The sequence below is a fragment of the Chanodichthys erythropterus genome, chromosome 10 (genome assembly GCF_024489055.1).
Source record: "Chanodichthys erythropterus isolate Z2021 chromosome 10, ASM2448905v1, whole genome shotgun sequence".
Taxonomy (NCBI): Eukaryota; Metazoa; Chordata; class Actinopteri; order Cypriniformes; family Xenocyprididae; genus Chanodichthys; species Chanodichthys erythropterus.
This window is the reverse complement of record NC_090230.1, coordinates 23,426,427-23,445,253: the sequence shown is the minus strand read 5'-3', so window position 1 is coordinate 23,445,253 and position 18,827 is coordinate 23,426,427. Positions and strand designations below refer to the sequence as shown.

At 35.5% G+C, this 18,827-nt stretch overlaps 3 protein-coding genes across 3 annotated transcripts in view; 1 reads left to right on the top strand and 2 right to left on the bottom strand.

The window, feature by feature from the left end:
- Window positions 1-18,827, bottom strand: part of LOC137028197 (carcinoembryonic antigen-related cell adhesion molecule 3-like) — a 91,975-nt gene that overhangs the window by 33,729 nt on the left and 39,419 nt on the right. Inside the window, exon 6 of the mRNA XM_067396968.1 lies at window positions 1,052-1,366. Coding sequence (XP_067253069.1) covers window positions 1,052-1,366 — 315 coding nt within the window. The remainder of the gene's footprint in view (window positions 1-1,051; window positions 1,367-18,827) is intronic.
- Window positions 4,242-8,150, bottom strand: LOC137029335 (uncharacterized). Its single transcript, XM_067398919.1, has 9 exons — window positions 8,033-8,150; window positions 7,807-7,912; window positions 7,464-7,615; window positions 7,122-7,384; window positions 5,862-6,092; window positions 5,704-5,761; window positions 5,396-5,601; window positions 5,128-5,287; window positions 4,242-4,378 (listed from the first exon to the last, which is right to left on the bottom strand). The coding sequence occupies exons 1-9, from the start codon at window positions 8,082-8,084 to the stop codon at window positions 4,242-4,244; spliced, it is 1,365 nt and encodes a 454-aa protein (XP_067255020.1). The 5' UTR covers window positions 8,085-8,150.
- On the top strand, window positions 13,037-18,678 carry LOC137027994 (CD48 antigen-like). The gene is made up of 4 exons (XM_067396667.1): window positions 13,037-13,171; window positions 13,563-13,889; window positions 16,170-16,460; window positions 16,672-18,678. Exons 1-4 carry the CDS (start codon window positions 13,123-13,125, stop codon window positions 16,770-16,772), a joined length of 768 nt encoding a protein of 255 aa, XP_067252768.1. The 5' UTR covers window positions 13,037-13,122; the 3' UTR covers window positions 16,773-18,678.

The window sequence follows — 18,827 nt, the reverse complement described above, 5'->3', positions numbered from 1 at the left end:
CATTTGTTGCTTTTAAACATTTTTATCATGCTTACACTCATCAAATCCACATGAAATAATAAAAAAAAAATCTGCATCTAAACATATTATGAGAAATGATCTGATGAGAAATTGTTAATCTCCAGAATACCACTGCCATTCTTATGAACCATAAACTGTTAAAACTATCATTCTGGTCTGCGTATAAAGCTGTTAAGATTATTAATCCCAAGGTTTGCCTCATCACTTGGGTAAAGTTGGTTTTATATTCGCACATTCGGACATCCGTATTCAATAGTCTTGTTAATCACACTACATTGGACATTCAGTGGACATTCACAAGTAAATATGCCATTAAAACAATACTTGCCTATTTTGATCGACTGTGAAAAATGTTGTAAGTTGACAATTGTTGGTTGTCACTATCATGTCGCTGCTTAAAATTCGCAAACATTAATTTATTGCACATTTATTGGAAAGTCTGAATTTATCAGAAGTCTGAATGTGCGAATATAAAACCAACTTTACCGAAGTTGCCTCATCCTAGTCCTCTTAATTGGCAATTGAATGAACAATCTCAGCGAATAAATAAATATAAGAGAATATAAAGTCTCATTTTTATTTAGCTGGGTCAGAGATTATATAGTACAAGGGGTGTAGTATGGATTTAACCAATGAGAGAGAGAGAATACATTATATAGCTCATGGTATAGGAATGTGATACATATAGAAAAACAAGTCTAATATTGTCATATCCCCAGGAAGGCTAGATCCCTATGCCTTCCTGGGGATCCAAGAGGACCCCTTCCTTACTTGCAATACAAAAGGCAGAGACCATTCCCTGTCTCTCCATTAGGTCCAGGGGCCTCATACCTTACATTGAACATAAAATCTTTCAGAACCAAAGTGTGATATTTAAGCAAATTCCACTTTAACATTTTTTTAAGGAAAGACATATTTACTTGGAATACAAGTAGAGAAAAAATAACTGTGATGGTCACAGATATAATAAACATTAATTATGATGATAATGATAAATACCATGCTTTTAAACATTCATGAAATGACTCACCATGGACAGAAACACTAAAGGTCTTTTCACTGATCTTGCTGCTGTTGAAGATCTTCAGTTTATATTCTCCAGAGTCTGTGTTTGTGATGTTTGTGATGGTCAGAGATCCAGTCTGATGATCCAGCTTCAGTCTGTCTCTGAATCTCTCATCACACTGAACATCTGTACAGATCTTACTCTGATCTCCAGTGATTTCAGCTACACAAATGTCCTTAAAATACCATTGAATCTTTTCTTGTTGGTTTGGTTTAACATCAGCGTATAAAGTAACTATATCTCCCTCCTTTACTGACACTGTATCAACACCAGACACACCTGGAGATAAACAGTTAAAATCACAGGTCAAGTCAAAAACTTGGGTAAAGTTGGTTTTATATTCGCACATTCAGACATCCGTATTCAATAGCCTTGTTAATCACACTACATTGGACATTCACAAGTAAATATGTCATTAAAACAATACTTGCCTATTTTGATCGACTGTGAAAAATGTTGTAAGTTGACAATCGTTGGTTGTCAATATCATGTCGCTGCTTAAAATTCGCAAACATTAATTTATTGCACATTTATTGGAAAGTCTGAATTTATCAGAAGTCCGAATGTGCGAATATAAAACCAACTTTACCGAAGTAAGTCAAAAGCTCAGAAATCAAACAACTGAAGCTATAAAATATACGATATTTACACTTGGGTAAAGTCAGTGGCGCAAAAATGGGGTATGCAGTATATGCAGTGCATAGGGGCGCCGCACGGAGGGGGGCGCCATTGTGCCAAAACTTCTTTGAAAATCTTTTTGAATAAAACGTTTAAAATAAATTTAAAAATGATGTTTGTTGAAAAATAATGTTTGTTTAGCATTTTAAATCAGTAAATATATATATATATTTATATTAAATTATATCAACTGCTCACCAATTCGACAACAAGAGCCGTTGCTCTGTTACGGACAGTCACATGCCCAAAATGGACAAAGGAGGGAAGCGGTCTGGGGCGCAGAACAGAAAACGTAAGAAAAAAAATGAAAAAGTGTCTTAAAATGAGGACATCGATGTCCAAGAGGATAACAAGAAATTTGTAAGTGTAACCTATCATTATCACTGTAAGTCTTTGATGTCATGCAGTCGTGTAGCGCCGCTTCAAGTCTTTTATGAATGGTCCGCTGAATCACTTTTGTTACGTTCAAAACGCAGATTCAGAAATGAACCACTGCTGTGTATTGACGAACAGTTCTGCTTTGTCTTTATAGTTTCATTGGCAAAATTGAACAAAACAGACAATATTTTGTCTAAAATAACACAATATAAACTTACTGAACTGTTGTATAAAATCAGTATTGCATTTTGCACTCGACTCGTTATATTTGGGAAAAAAACAGCACTCACTATCTTAAGTTTTATGGACATTCTAACTGCATTAAGCTCTATCGCGTAGTGAATTGCATTATATTCCTCTTCAGGCAACGGAATGTAATGTCAGATGACAAACACTAGGTTTGATGTGGGGCAAGTGCATTAAAAATTTAAATTTTAAATCGACAGTAAAATGCAGGAAGTTTTCTGTGAGGGTTAGGGGATAGAGTATAGAGTGGCAAGAAAATTGAAAAATTTGAGAAAATCCTTTGCAATAATTGATCATATCATCAACTGCTCAAAGTCAAGTAGACAAACACAATGTAGTTAACATAATAACTTACAAAAATATAATCATGTCACAGTGTTTTAAAAAAAAATTAAGTGAAAAGTTTAGAGTGGGCATAACTGCTCAAGACAAACAAGGACTCAAAAAAAAACCCCAAAAAAACAAAACAAAAAAAACAGATGTGGGTCATCCTGGTAAAAAATAGAAAGAAAAAAAAGCAATGTTCACATACTTTTTCCTGTGAATGCTTAATGGGTTCTGTTCAATAAAGGCATTAAAGAAAATTATTGTTTGTGTTGTAGTGTGTCACATTGTGTTTCGTTTATACTTGTGACTTTGATGAAGATCAAATGACAATTTTATGACAAATTAATGCAGAAAACCAACCAAGTCAAAAATTCAGTTCAATTCAATTTAATTCACATTTATTTGTATATGTATATTCACAATACATATCGTTTCAAAGCAGCTTTACATTACAATTTAGAGAATACAGAATACAGTTAGCTAATAATGTAATAATTTAGGCAATGAATTTACAAATCACTGTTAGCAGTTTAAAAACGTTCACAAAGGTTCACATATGTTGTCTTGCCACTGTACTACAGATTTTGTGTGTGTGTTTGTGTGTGTATGCTAATGCCTGGTAATATTAAATAATTAATATTAATAAGTAATATAATTAATATATACGACTATATATCTGTTTTTGTTTTGTTTTGTTTGTTTGTTTGTTTTGGGGGGGGGGGGGGGGGGCTGGGGGGGCAACCATGATCTTGCATACCCCTCAGCAAATGTGCAGTTGCGCCCCTGGGTAAAGTTTGTTTTATATTCGCACATTCGGACTTCTGATAAATTCAGACTTTCCAATAAATGTGCAATAAATTAATGTTTGCGAATTTTAAGCAGTGATAAAAACAGCGATCAAATATTTTTTGCTATATGTCTCCAATATCTTAATATTTGGCTAATGGAGAGTTATAATAATGTTTCTTTACTTTCACGACGCCATTTTTACTGCTATAGTTTCAACTTTAGAAACATGTCTAAAACTATAACGATGCAGTCATTTAAAATGGGAATAATTAAGAAATAATAAATGAATAACTGCCCAGGCTTAAGGCTGGGCTGGAACACTCGGCCGATCCTCGGCATGAATCTAGGTCCGATTGCTCTGCGAGCGCTCGGTTTTAACGCGCCCCGAGCACACGGCCGAGCACTCGGTTTTAACGCGGCCCGATTGCGGAACCCCGAGTGAGAGCACGTAAGCTCCCCTCCAATCCAGTTCCTTATTTGGGCTTGTTTAAACTTTGATTTTATTGATTGGTTAATACTAAAATTGCTAAGCAACCGTTATGCAACATAACTGAAAATAAAACACACAAGGAAGCACAAGGATTTCATGTTTAATGCATTTTTTATTTACTTGAACACACTATCTCTATCTCTCTCTCTCTCTCTCTCATTCTCTCTCACACACACACGCACAAAAAAAAAGCAATCAGTTCAAATACGAATTTTCCAATATCAACATTTTAAACTTTAAAACAGTTTAATTCATTGTCTGTCTATTCGCCCTCTGGCTTCGGCCACCATCCCTATCAGATGCTAGCTGCAGCCACCTGGTGATGAGGAGCTCTATCTCCTTTTCTGTATTATCTTTGGTCAGGGCATTCCAGCGGACTGCATCTGAGAAAAACACAAAGATAGAAGAGGTCAGCATGACCATGTGATTTTACTCATAAAACCACCAAAACTTATTTTGGATGCAGGGATACATTTCTTTTTAGTTTAGGAGCACCTTCTAAAAAGGCTAGAATAACCTTCCCATTATAAGGAGATATTTGACTATAAAATTAACCTTATTAAATGTCAAATTCATAAATTGAGTTAGAATAATAAGAGGCATCTCTTATTAATAAATAAATACTGTAATAATTCATCTTTGTACTGCAGAGGTGGCATATAGTGGCATTTAGTTATGTTTACAGACTGTTTAATGAGGCTCAGAAGTGGCATTAATGCATTTCAATTCATGATAATGTTATGATGTTAATGTTTTAAATAGAGTTTGAGTATAGAAATATTCAAACTAAAATGGCAAATACGCTGTTATTAGTGTCAACTGAGGGTGCACCCATAGAACCCATTGGCCGGTTGCATAAACAGCCGTGACGTTAAGACTGCGTCTTAAGAATGAGTCTGACTAAATAGCAATTAGTTAGGGCTAATCAGTCTTATTATTTGGATTTAAATTAGACCAATCTACCTTTCTATGTAACATACTTAAAACAATTATGATCAGTCTTGAAGAAAAAAATTCATGACTAACTTTTAAGACTAGTCTTAAAGGTTTATGCAACCGCCCATCGTCGGGTCAGTCGCACTGTAGAGCCCTGGGATGTCACTACAGTGCAGTTTCCAGCACTGACACTCACCAAGAACCACACTTTTCAAAGTGAGCCCTTTGAATGCAGGCTTTCGGTTGGCCCCACTCCAATTAATGAGTCTCGCCAGCGAAGAGTTCATTGTTCTTTTCAGGACCCGCCCCACGGTGTCTTTAAGAGTCATGCCTCCGACCATTCCAAGAAGAACAGTCTGAAACAAAAAAGACATGTACCTTATTAGTTACTTAAGGAATATAGCATGAGTGAGAGTGGGGACTGACTTTTAGGAATGATCTAATTAAACCATAATTTAACTCACCAAATTCTTCTTCTCCTCTGGATTCTTTAATGTCTCCTCCAAACATTGTAGCTCCTCAATAGTTGAAAGTGGGAGCCCAAAATGTGTTGGGTCTGGCGTGAAGTCTGGAACTGCTTGACTGCTGGAGATTTTTTGGAGCTGCACCAGGATGAGCAACTGCTGCTCCCTAATAGAATCGAGCTGGATGAGGATCTCCTTAGCAATTGCTGTAAGACACAAGAAAATGCAGGCATAGCAGATTACTAGCAAAACATTGTACCTAGATATGTCAGAGTAAACCGAGAGAGATCACTTTGTAGAATTCCTACCTGCAGGCACAGCCTCCCGAGAAGACCTGTGTTGTGTGTCATATACTTGTGGTGTGAGCTAAAAGAAAAGAAAAAGATGTTTTAATCTCATCACACATATACCAAAGTGATTTCTTTCTTCTCCATGAGATATAGAATAGCTTTCTTGCCCTTCTTACTTGAAATCCAGTTTGGCCTGATGACTGACTTCTGCCAGCTGCTGCATGGGTTGGGGTGTCAGTAGGTGTAGCACTCAGGCTGTTGGTAGTGGAGACTGGAGACCACGATGGTGGACTAAGCGCTGTGATGTTCACTGAAAGGGGAGAAGCCCGCGGACCTACAGAATTTCTACCTGTGGGCATAGCCTCCTCACAAGACCAGTTTTGTGTGCCATGTATGGGTGGTGTGTGCTAAAAGAAAAGAAAAAGATGTTTTTTTTATCTCATCACACATACAGTACAGTCCAAAAGTTTGGAACCACTAAGATTTTTAATGTTTTTAAAAGAAGTTTCGTCTGCTCACCAAGGGTACATTTATTTAATTAAAAATACAGTAAAAAAACAGTAACATTGTGAAATATTATTACAATTTAAAATAACTGTGTACTATTTAAATATATTTGACAAAGTAATTTATTCCTGTGATCAAAGCTGAATTTTCAGCATCATTACTCCAGTCTTCAGTGTCACATGATCCTTCAGAAATCATTCTAATATGCTGATCTGCTGCTCAAGAAACATTTAATGTGTACAATTGTACAAAATATTTGTGTACAATATTTTTTTCAGGATTATTTGATGAATAGAAGGTTCAAAAGAACAGTGTTTATCTGAAATCTAATCTTTTGTAACATTATAAATGTCTTTACTGCCACTTTTGATTGATTTAATGCATCCTTGCTGAATAAAAATATTCATTTCTTTAATTTCTATTCAAAAAAATAAAAATTCTTACTGACCCCAAACTTTTGAACGGTAGTGTATAATGTTACAGAAGCTTTGTATTTCAGATAAATGCTGTTCTTTTGAACTTTCTATTCATCAAGGAATCCTGAAAAAAAAAGTACACAACTGTTTTCAACATTGAAAATAATCATAAATGTTTATTGAACAGCAGATCAGCATATTAGAATGATTTCTGAAGGATCATGTGACACTGAAGACTGGAGTAATGATGCTGAAAATTCAGTTTTGATCACAGGAATAAATTACTTTGTCAAATATATTTAAATAGTACACAGTTATTTTAAATAGTAATATTTCACAATATTACTGTTTTTTACTGTATTTTTAATTAAATAAATGTAGCCTTGGTGAGCAGACGAAACTTCTTTTAAAAACATTAAAAATCTTAGTGGTTCCAAACTTTTGGACTGTACTGTATACCAAAGTGTTTTTTTCTCTCCATGGGCTATAGAATAGCTTTCTTGCCCTTCTTACTTGAAATCCAGTTTGGTCTGATGACTGACTTCTGCCAGCTGCTGCATGGGTTGGGGTGTCCGTAGGTGTAGCACTCAGGCTGTTGGTAGTGGAGACTGGAGACCACTGTGGTGGACTAAGCGCTGTGATGTTCACTGAAAGGGGAGAAGCCCGCGGACTTGCTGCCGAGTTGTTTGCATCAGAAGGGGGATCCACTGTGGTCTCTGAAATATGGCCTGGGGACCAAAAACCTTGACCAGCTGGCTGACTCCATTCACCTAGAGCTGTCACAAAGGTGCAATTGGCCATTATATTACTTTCACCCATATGCTTAATATAAAAGATTGATGGAAACCATTGTACCAACTGCAACAGGCCTACCACCAAGAGATGGGATGCAGGGGGCTGGTGCAAGTTGAGTGTAAGTTTTCTTTTTGGTTGGGGCACGAAGTGCAGCGGTCCTTCCCTGCTCCTCTTCCTCCTCTTCACTGCTGCTTACAATTCTTTTACAGCCTCTAAAATTTATTACATTGGCATTTCAGTTTGCATTACAGTGAATAAAAAATTATATTCAATACATTTTTTTTTTTTTTTTTTTTGACAGGAGGTTGGGGTGCATTGTAAGGCCCTCTAGCTTGCGACCTAATTGTTTGCCCAGGTGTATGGTCATTCAAATGTTTTGAAGGAAATTATGGGCCACTCCTACCTATTCTTTTTCTTCATGTACTCTGGCCTGTTGTCCTCATCTTCAGTAATTAGATCAGAGGTAATTGTTGCCTCTAGCAGCTTTGCACAGGCAATCTCATACACGTCTGTCAACAATAAATTGATAAGGTCTAAATGGAATGGCTCCTTATTATATTACATGTGCAGTAAGGTTTCAATTCAATAAGTGTGAAATTGTGTAATTTGAGAATAAAGCACTACTATACCATGTGAATACATCACACGGACTCTGAATCGAGTCCAGTCAGCACCTGGCATCACCCCATCTTTAGTTGCCCTACGGAGCTTTGCAAGAGATACAAAAGGGGGCCAGAAACTTTCGCCTCCTTCCAGCTAATTAGAGTGGACAACTTCAACCTCCTTTGAATTGACAAACTCCACGATATGATACATTCTATAAAAAAGAAGAAACATAGATTGTCAGCTATAGATCATCATATTAACATACAATAACTTTTTAAAACAAAACATTAAGTGGGGCACAAATTATGATCAGCAATGAATCACATAGGCTAACTATGCGACTAAGAAAAACTCTTTCATTCTCTCTCAAAATCTTATTGTATGAATTAAATATAATTATTATTTTTTAGAGCTACAAAAAGTTTTCTCTCATTGTCTTAGGTTGTTTGATTAACATTAAGGACACATACTTTAGTAGGTTGATTAATCTTACTGTCTCTTTAAGACCAAATAACCACAGATTGGTTTCTGACTCTATACTTACACTTAAGACATAAATGTTTTTATTAGAAAAATAATACAGTGGAGATCGTTTTGTTTGTATGTGCCCTGTCGAGAACAAAAATATTTTTTTTCGCTTGCTTTTTTGAAAGACGTCTCTGCGTGTGTGCACTTTTGAGTGCACTTAAACGCGCGCGAGCACACACAGACGGAGAGCGAATTACAAAATGTATGTTAATGGACTACAGTATGAGACACATAAGCGCAACCTTCTCTAAAGTTTACACATCTGAGTGGAGCTGGACCGGACACATTCAATGGCATATGCTTATGTGTGTACAGAAAGCTGCTCATTTTAGCGCCTTTTTGCGATTAAATTGTTTAAAATCACTTGAATGTTAACATTTGCAAGCCTTTGAAACACGTGCAAATTATGAACTTTCTCCATTTAAATTTGCGTATTAATCCGCGAATCACATGCGAGCCGAACCATGGGTCGGATCAACTACGATTTGTCACAAAACTACCAGCTAACATTTTGTTCCACTTAATTTTCTTCCACAGAACACTTGTAAATATTATTAACGTAAATTGCATTCAATAAAAATTGCGTCTGGCTAATGCTTTGCCAAGCTGCAATGAAAATTATAGTCAATGCTAGCTTTGTTCGCGCCATAAAAGTTGGAGCCACTTTCATATTACCCAAAATTTGCACTACTTTACTCAGACATGACAAATAATTTGATGTTGTCCTAATTAATAAGTCTTAAATGAATTATGAATTCTTTATTTGTGTTTCATCTGGAAAAAAGTACATGAACATGTCAAAGAAACATGAACAAAGTTTAAACGGATCAATAATAAACAACATGTAATCAGCAACAGTTCGAAATATGTAGAGTTAACATAGGATGTGATGGGAACTCGATTGAAACTATGCTCAGCGTGAATGTTGATGATTTTTAAGGAAACTGAACACAAGACTTACCTCAAGTTCAACGTATAGCGTCGAAAAGGGATGATTTAATCAGGCGTTGAGTTTTATCTCACCCGTTGTGCACCCTCCAGTGATGAGCTGAGCGTACGTGCTGACGCTTTCTGCAGTAACCGTTGAAATCGGCTTCATACTGGCAAAAGGGTCTGAGCCGAGTATAGCCCTCAAGCCGTGCACCCGATACAGTAGATGGCAGTATGCAACTATGAAGTTGCTTCGCAACCCGCCATTAAAACTCAAAAGAAGAAGCGCTGTATTAGAGGTATAAATAATATAAATACAGTCCTGTTTCTCGCATAAACCGATCGTTTCGTGTCTTAGGACATCAACAAGCAGCAGGGTTTAATTTGGAATTGTCTATGCATGTTTTGTTTTTTACTGTCTGAGATTTTGTTACGGACAGACTAAAACGGTTGGAGTTAAAAATCTACATTTGTGTTAAAGAAAGTCACCTATTGAATGGCCTCCATTAAAATCATCCTTGATTTAACATAAGCCAGTCATTTCCAGAAGTGGTCCAGATCATACAGCCAGAGCTGGGTTACCAGTCACGGTGAACATGAATCGGCCCAGTGCTTACAGCCGTAACAAAAATGCATGTGCCAGAGTGAGCTGCGGGGCACAATCGGTCCGTTTAACACACGCCGATGCCGAGTCTTAGCCGCAGGTGCCGCAGGACAGCCGAGCTCGGGCCGATTATACATGCTAGCTGGGACCCTGCACGAGTAAAACACTCGCTATGTACAAAATAAAGAACTTCATTCTGATGGATGGACATACTGTGAATATCCAGTGTTCGCTGTTCTTTCAAAAAGTGTTCCTCAGTTACTAACTACGGTCAAGAGTGGCGCGCGACCTACACGGTCAAGCCAGCTGCACTTTTTTCTTTTTTTTTTTTCTTTTTCTTTTTTTGTGCGTCTAGTCGTGTACTTACGGTATGGGTGCTGGTAACGGTCAAAATGGATTTAAAGACGGCGTTTCCTTGTATTTACCCCTAAAAAGGGCAAAACCATAAAGAGACATCAGAAAGGTTATTTATGGCTATTTTCTATCTTATTAGGACACAAATAAGTTTTTATTAAAAAACATGACCTTTATTTTCTTTTTTAAGGGGAGACACTACAGGCAAAAACACTGTTTTTTCAGGCACCTGTCAATTTTGAGATTTTGTGCTTTTTGGCTTTTCATAAAGTGTTTTTTTTTTTTTTTTCTCAGACTGGTGGAAAGAAAATATCCAAACTTTTAAGTGTTTATTTTATAGCACTTTATCTTTTTGCGTCTGTAGATTTCAATTACAGTAAATATCTTTAAAGGCTGTTTTCTCAAAATGAGTTTTTTCTCCTGTTCTGAGTCAGAAATCTCCACTTCAGCAGAACTTACATACACCAAACTTTACAGTTTTATTAATATCTATATTCTGAAGGTTTTTACTGAGGGATTTGTTGATATATAATTAGCCTGATTTTATGCAACATTTTATTCCTAAAAAAAATGGTGAAAATTATTTTTTTTCTGGCTGTTGATAGTATTTTCTGATTTATGGAGTGATAAAAAGAGATAGCCAAAATTCCCTCTGTAAAAACCTTTAAATTTAATGTCCAAAAACTTAAATGAGAATTTTGAACCAGACGTCATCCAATATTCAGATTTTTGTTCTAGAAATGTTTGCAAATTAGTGCATATTTAATCAGATAATGCATCATTTGCATATTTAAACATAAGGTTTTAGAAAACTTGTAACAAAAAATGTTTGCAATTTTTAATGCAATCAATCAGCTGGGGAAGTATGGTGATATCTATTAGTTAATTTTTTTACCCTATTCACCTGGGGTGTCTCGCCTTAATGATTGTATATAAGCTATACATTAATTAATTATACATAATTTATTGTTAATAAATGAAGACTTCAGATCCTCTAAGTGCCGTCTGAAAATTTCAAACGGCACTTAGAGGCTTTTGCATCTGAAGTCTTCAAATGTTAATATTAATGATGATAAATAATGTATACATTTTAATTTTCTTAAATTTATATGTTTGATTTTAATGTTTTTATATATACATTAGGCTATACATAAATTACTATACACCAGTGGTTCTCAACTCCAGTCCTCGGGACCCACTGCTCTGCACATTTTGTATGTCTCTCTTATCTGACACACTCAGTTCAGTTCATGCAGTCTCTCCTAACGAGCTGATGATCTAAATCAGGTGTGTTAAATAAGGGATACATACAAAATGTGCAGAGCAGTGGGTCCCGAGGACTGGAGTTGAGAAACACTGCTATACACTATTTATTAATATTAAATAATGTTAATATTAATGTGAATTTTTAGACACCATTTATTTTATTATATATATATATATATATATATATATATATATATATATATATATATATATATATATATATATATATATATATAAAACCAAAAATATAAATTGGAAAAATAATATAACAATAATGAGGTATGATAATTAACATTAACATTAATAAAAAATGTTTAAAAATAATGTTGTTTTTAATGTTATATATTAACATTATTTTATATTAATAAATAATGTATAGTAGCCTAATTTATTTAAGAAAATTAAAATTACATTAAAAATAGGCCTACATTATTTATCATAATTAACATTAATATTAACATATTAACAATAAATTATGCGTAATAATTCATGTGTAGCTTATATACAATCATTAAAACAGAAAATAAAGGTCATGTTTTTTAATCAAAACTTATTTGTGTCCTTATAAGATAGAAAATAGCAATAAATAACCTTTCTGATGTCTCTTTATGGTTTTGCCCTTTTTAGGGGTAAATACAAGGAAACGCCGTCTTTAAATCCATTTTGAACGTGTCCAGCACCCATACCGTAAGTACACGACTAGACGCCCACTTGACCGCAGTTGTTAACACGCCGATGCCCATCACTGACAAAAGAAACCAAAAGCTGCAAGTACTCGACTGCGCGGCGACACCCCCTCACTGCACGTGTCTGCGGCGCGTTACGGCTCCGGCAAGATTTTGTTCCGTATATTTTGTCCGGTTTAATTGTGTTTATTGCCATACTTTATTTTGCTGTAATCTACAGACGAATAAATATTGAATTACTGGCCCACATATAATCTCACAATGTCTGTTGATCTATTTCTGCCTGTTCCTGCCATCAGCAGTAACTCTTCACAATGCTCTTCATCATCATCTTCAAATTGTTCATTGCTTTGTTCATCTTAACGATAGTTGCAAACAGCTTAAACTGAAAATGAGGAAGCAAAAATTAGTCTTAAAAAGGCTAAAGACATAACAGTTAGAAATCATGCAACAGGAATCTTATATCATTTCTCTTTGAAAAACAGTTTGGAAAGTTTCAGTTTAGAAATATTCTTATAATGGCTAATGGGCAACTTCAGATGGTGTGTTGTCTTCAGATCAGTTGAGTCATTTCCGTGCTTCAAATGTGATGACATGCTGAAGTGCATGAGGCAAGAAGAACAAAAAGGATATAACGGAAGCACAACCCCCAACAGACACATATGGACACAGACTGAAGCAGTTTCACTTCAGCAGACTCTACAGGACTTTTAAACATTTCCCTTTTTCTGAACTGCTGAATAAAATGTTTTGCTCACTTGTTTTTTGCTCTTTGTCCTTTTGGCATCTGGTTGGTAAGTTCAAAGCATTTCTATAGTTTCAATTACCAGAATTATAAATCTGTATAGTTTGTGTTTGATCCTACGTTCGGTGCATTTGTTTTCTATTATATGATTGGCATATTAAATGATTAAATTGGAAGTCTTGTTCTGGACACCACTCAGCTGTTTCCATCTGATGGTACAAAGTATCTGCAATATACATAAAGTTTCTGTCCCTTCAGAATTTCAAACTGGGAAGAGCCTAAATCTTATTTAAACATGTAAGACAAAGCAAGAGCATGAGCAATAAGTTGCTGGCTCCAGTTCACTAAATCGCCCTCAAGGTTTTCTGAATTATAAAGCCAAAGCCAAATCATATCTTACTTAAATGTGCTACTGATGATAAACGCCCTCTGTTCTGCAGTGTTTGTTAATTCAAATGCAGTGAAAATGGTGTCAGTATCAGTGACGGAGGGAGATACTGTCACTCTAAAGACTCAGCGACAGGAGAATGATCTGATATCATGGACATTCGAACATCCAGAGAGTCGTATAGCTGAAATCAATAAAGAGGCTGGAATCTTCTCCACGTATGATGATGTTCCTGATGGGAGATTCAGAAACAGGCTGAAGCTGGACAATCAGAATGGATCTCTGACCATCACAAACACCAGAACCACAGACTCTGGACTCTATGAAATGACTATCAAGGGCAAGAGAGACAAATATAAATTCACTGTTAGTGTCTATGGTGAGTCACTAATTACAGGTTTGCTTGTTCTGTCTACTAAATCAGCTTCTTAGCAGTGGGATAACTACTTTGGCCTTCAGTTCAAAAGCACTCAATGAGCCTCTATCACTCTAACAAATAATTTCTCAGCGGCACAGTATATCAGTGAGACGTCAGGAAAACATAGGACTCCAACTAATACAGATGCCAGATGTTAAATTTTGGATGAAAATGATAATCGGGTTGATGTCTAAACTCAACGTTTGTTTGACGTCAAGCTCCAATATTTGACAGACATTGAATTTTGATTGGAATAAACAGTGTAAAAAAATCTAATTCGCTAATGTCATCCAGAGTCTATTATTTTCATGTGTTATCATTTTGTATGATTATCCCTCTATTATCATCAAGCAGGCAACATTATCTGAACACAGTTGCTGTTCCCACTATAGGCACAATTACAGCAGCCAGAGAAAAAAAATAATGTTAAAATGTCAAATCAAACTGACTAACTAAAGCAAACACTGATCACAATGATGGTGATTATGAACAAACCATTTTCAACCAAACATTAACATCAAAACCTCTGTTAATTTTAAATAAGAACTTCTGTAGTCAACATGGTTAATAATAAGTGAAGCTTGTGGAGTAGTTTAATCAGATTGAGAGAGATTAATTGTCTTTTTTTAATCTTCAGTTGATATCATGTAAGGCTGAAGAAAGTTGTAACGGTCTTCAGCTTCCATTAATAGTAAACGTGTGGCACCTTGTATGTTTTTGGTGTTTATTTCAACCATCATTTTTTAAGCACCATATTACGACCTATATTTACGTTTTGAAGTCATACGCCCTCTAGCTGGTGTAAAAATAATGACAGTGTCGTGTTACGTCTGTTGTCATGAAATGATGTATGACTGTCAATACCAATCAAAATGCATGTTCATTTAAATGCAATGTGTGGACTTTTTACACCATTTCTCCTATTTCCATTCAGCAAATCAAATTTTTATTAATGACTACACCCACCCCACCCCTAAACCTAACCTTAGTGATTTATAGTGCATTTAGGCATTTACACTTTATGAGCACATGCGTTCTCTGGGGTCGAACCAACACTCGCATGATCACATGATCGCATATTGTTATTGCAATGCTCTACCAGTTGAGCTACGCGAAACCCAAAACATGACGCAGTTGTCAATAGGGGCGCAACTATAGCAAACGCTCCTATGGGTCGTATTTCATGAATTAAAATGAAAGTGTCCTGTTGTCGATAGGGCGCCACTTTAGTAAACGCTCCTATGGGTTGTATTTCAGGGAAGTGACAAACGACCTATATAGGCGTACTGGTTGGAGAACATGTTGGGTAGTTCTTATTCACAGATTTACACTGTAAAAATGTTGGATTGTTTCAACCCAAACTGGATTGTTTCAAACCCAACTGGGTTTATCCATATTTTACCAGAATGCCTTTAATTACTGCCAAAGTCATGTGATTTCAGTAAATGTGGCTTTGTTACATCATAACTGTTTCGAAACGTTTTGAAATACCAACGGTTCACCGATGGACAACTGAGATCGCCCCCAGTGGCCAACCACTGAACAATTGTATAGTTTTTCCTGACATTTGATCCGTTTAAAAAAATACAAACGTTTTAATAAGGACTTTGTATAATTAAAAGGAATAATAGTAGATAATAAGCTATTGGCCTTTTTAGCTCAGCCACCCATAAAACAAACCAAACAAGCCCTGAAAAATAATAAAAGAACATGTTATACAGACACTTAGTATTAGAATTTAATTGCATTTGATAGAGTATACTTTCAAAAAACATTTGCATGTGTTTGTAAAATGTTTTTTACTCTGAACAGTAGGGGTCAGGAGTGCTTCAAAACAAATTCAATCATTTTGTGAAGCAATTTGAAGCTTTGAAAATCTGAAAAAGATTTTAATTAATTTTAATGTTATGTTGAAAACACTTGTGAAGCCAATTTGATTATATTTAAAGTTGTAAGGCAGCTGAACTTAAGTTTTTAAGCTGAAATATGTGTAATTTAAGTGTACATATGCTCCACTTTGGGAGATGTAAAAATCCAGTTTTAGTCATTTTAGCATATTTGTAAGTAGAAAATTCAGACGTTTTTAAGATTTAAAGAAGTGTCACAATTATTGAGATACACTACCTAATAAATACAAAGCAGCGGATGAAATGAGAGCAATTAACAGTAAAACCAGTCCTTTTAATCATTTAGCATTTGTTGTCAGTTATTCCCTACATATTTTTTTTCTCTTTATTTCAGCTCGTCTGCCTGTTCCTGTCATCAGCAGTGACTCTTCACAATGTTCATCATCATCATCATCATCATGTTCATTTGTGTGTTCAGCTGTGAATGTGAGTCATGTGACTCTCTCCTGGTACAAAGGAAACAGTTTATTGTCCAGCATCAGTGTGTCTGATCTCAGCATCAGTCTCTCTCTACCTCTGGAGGTGGAATATCAGGATAAAAACACCTACAGCTGTGTGCTGAACAATCCCATCAGCAACCAGACTCAACATCTGGACATCACTCAACTCTGTCACACATGTGCAGGTACGACAGTGCTGAGTTCCTTTATTCACTAAATTAAAATGTTGATTGGTAACTTAAGATAAATGAGCTTCTGTCATCATTTATTCATGCCTTTCTAAACAATTTTGACTTTTTTTTTCTGTGGAGCAAAAAAAAAAAAAAAAGATTTTTTTTTAGCTCATGACAGATAAAGTCAGCTTCTTGAAAATCATATTTCTGTTTTATTGTTCAGTTGTTCCTTCGGAAGGCCACACCCATTGTCGTGATTCTGTGCTCCGATTGGTCATCATTGCACTGATGGGCGTGGCTGCTGCGACTGCTTCTTCTGATTAATCGACCAGAGGATAAACAAAGAAAACAGAAAAGATAATTCCAATAATAAAATTAATTAAAAAAAAAACAAATCAGAAGAGATATCATAAAATTTATCCAGTTAAGCATGTTTTGGAAGAGTTTAAATTCAACATTTCTGTCAATTATACCTATGAATTTTAGAAGATTTTGCACCTGTTTTATCACTGTATCTTTTTTCATCACTGTATCTATTCAAGTCTTTGGAAATGTATATTAAGATAAAACTGGAAATAATTTATTCTATCTTTAAAAACACAGAGTTAATTAACTCAACTTTTTAATGCATCTTTGTTCACTGACTCAGTTAAGTTGTATTTAAGTAGAATATTAAGCATGTTCAACTTTAACTTTATCACTAGAACATTACTTGCTCTGGAGCAGGTAAAGTTTAGAGAATAAATTGCTACTACTTGCATACTCTGTAAGTTACATCAGTTTTTGGAACTGAAAGTTTACCCACATACTCTAAAAAAAAATACCTATGTTGCATAACCTGCTTTCTGGGCGTTTTATCTTGGTATACGTCAGCGAAACAAGCAGGTATAGACACAACACAAACCAATTTCAGTTTCAGAAGAACACAAATTTACTTGTGCGTTCACATGGACAAACGCTTTCATTTCCACAGATTCAGCGTTCTGTGACTATTGTAAAATGAGGGTCTTTGTTTTGCTCGTAGTGTATGTATTAATGGCTGGTAAGTGCATTTATTTGTTTCAGTTTCTTTTCTGAATGATAATGAAACCAAAAGTGTTTGAACGTAACCCAGCTTGAATTTATTCAGTTTTATTCATCTTTAGCCATTGCTGTTTTAGTATAAATTGGTTATTTTATGACGTTGCTGTAACAAAATAATAGCATGTAAAATTGTGTCCTGGGCTGCGTTTCCCAAAAGGATCGTAAGCCTAAGATGATCGTAGCTCCATTGGTTTCAATGGAGCTACGATCAACTTAAGCTTACGATGCTTTTGGGAAACGCAGCCCTGGTCATTTATTCTGCATCGCTAATTAAAGGAACAGTCAAAATAATTCGGATTGTTACTTAAATTAGTCTAAAACTTTCAAGTGCTGATAAATTCGGATTCTGTAAATGCATGCAAAATAAAAGTCATTGATACTGTACAATTAAAAAAATAATAATTTAAAAAGTGTAAATTAATATGGTGGAAGATATCAATAAAATAATATTAACCGTGGTCTATAGGGTTGATAAAACAAGCAATGATCTCTAATGTGTGGGAAGAGGATTTGTATGAGGTGTTTGTGAGTGATGTGTAAGATCATAAATGTGTTAATAAATGATGTTCTTCTGCATAAATGATGTTTGATTTCATGCAATACATTATGTATTGTATTTATCGCATTTTCTGAAGGCAATTTGGTTGCAGCATTTAGACATAAACAATACATAAAAAGCACAACAAGGCATAAACCCTTAAGAATCTTTTCTACTTATCCCAACAGTGGAAAATATTCGATTTGAGAGCTCTACAGATGATACATAATCGTCCAAACTGATTTGTTATAATTCTACATATTTCCCAGTGTTAAATTAACAGTGCTCAGTGTTTATACGAGTCCACACTCAGGTGGCCTGTTGCGCAAAGCCTGTTTCAGTTTTTTACCCAGGTAAGTTCAAGATTAGTTTGAGCAAATTCTGTTTTTTCGGGCTTGTGGAGGTGGATTGGTTTTTAGCGGGTTTCATTGCTATGGTAACTTACGCTACATTAAAGGTGCTAAAGAGGATGTTTTGTTTTATACATTTTTGCAATATTACTTGAAACTGTCTTTACTAACTGATAAAAGACTATTTATTAGGTGCACTGAAAGGAATAATATTAATATACATCATCTGTGCACGAGGTAGGGCCTTAAAAACATCAGCCAATCGTTTACGCGATTGGCCCTCTGGCTTGTCAATCACTGCCATGACGTTCCTTGTGAGAGACGAGCGCGGCTGCGCGCTCCAGTAACTTTCCACACTCCACAGGCGCCGCATGCAATGTTTTTGTCAGGAGACAGGAGTAACAACTG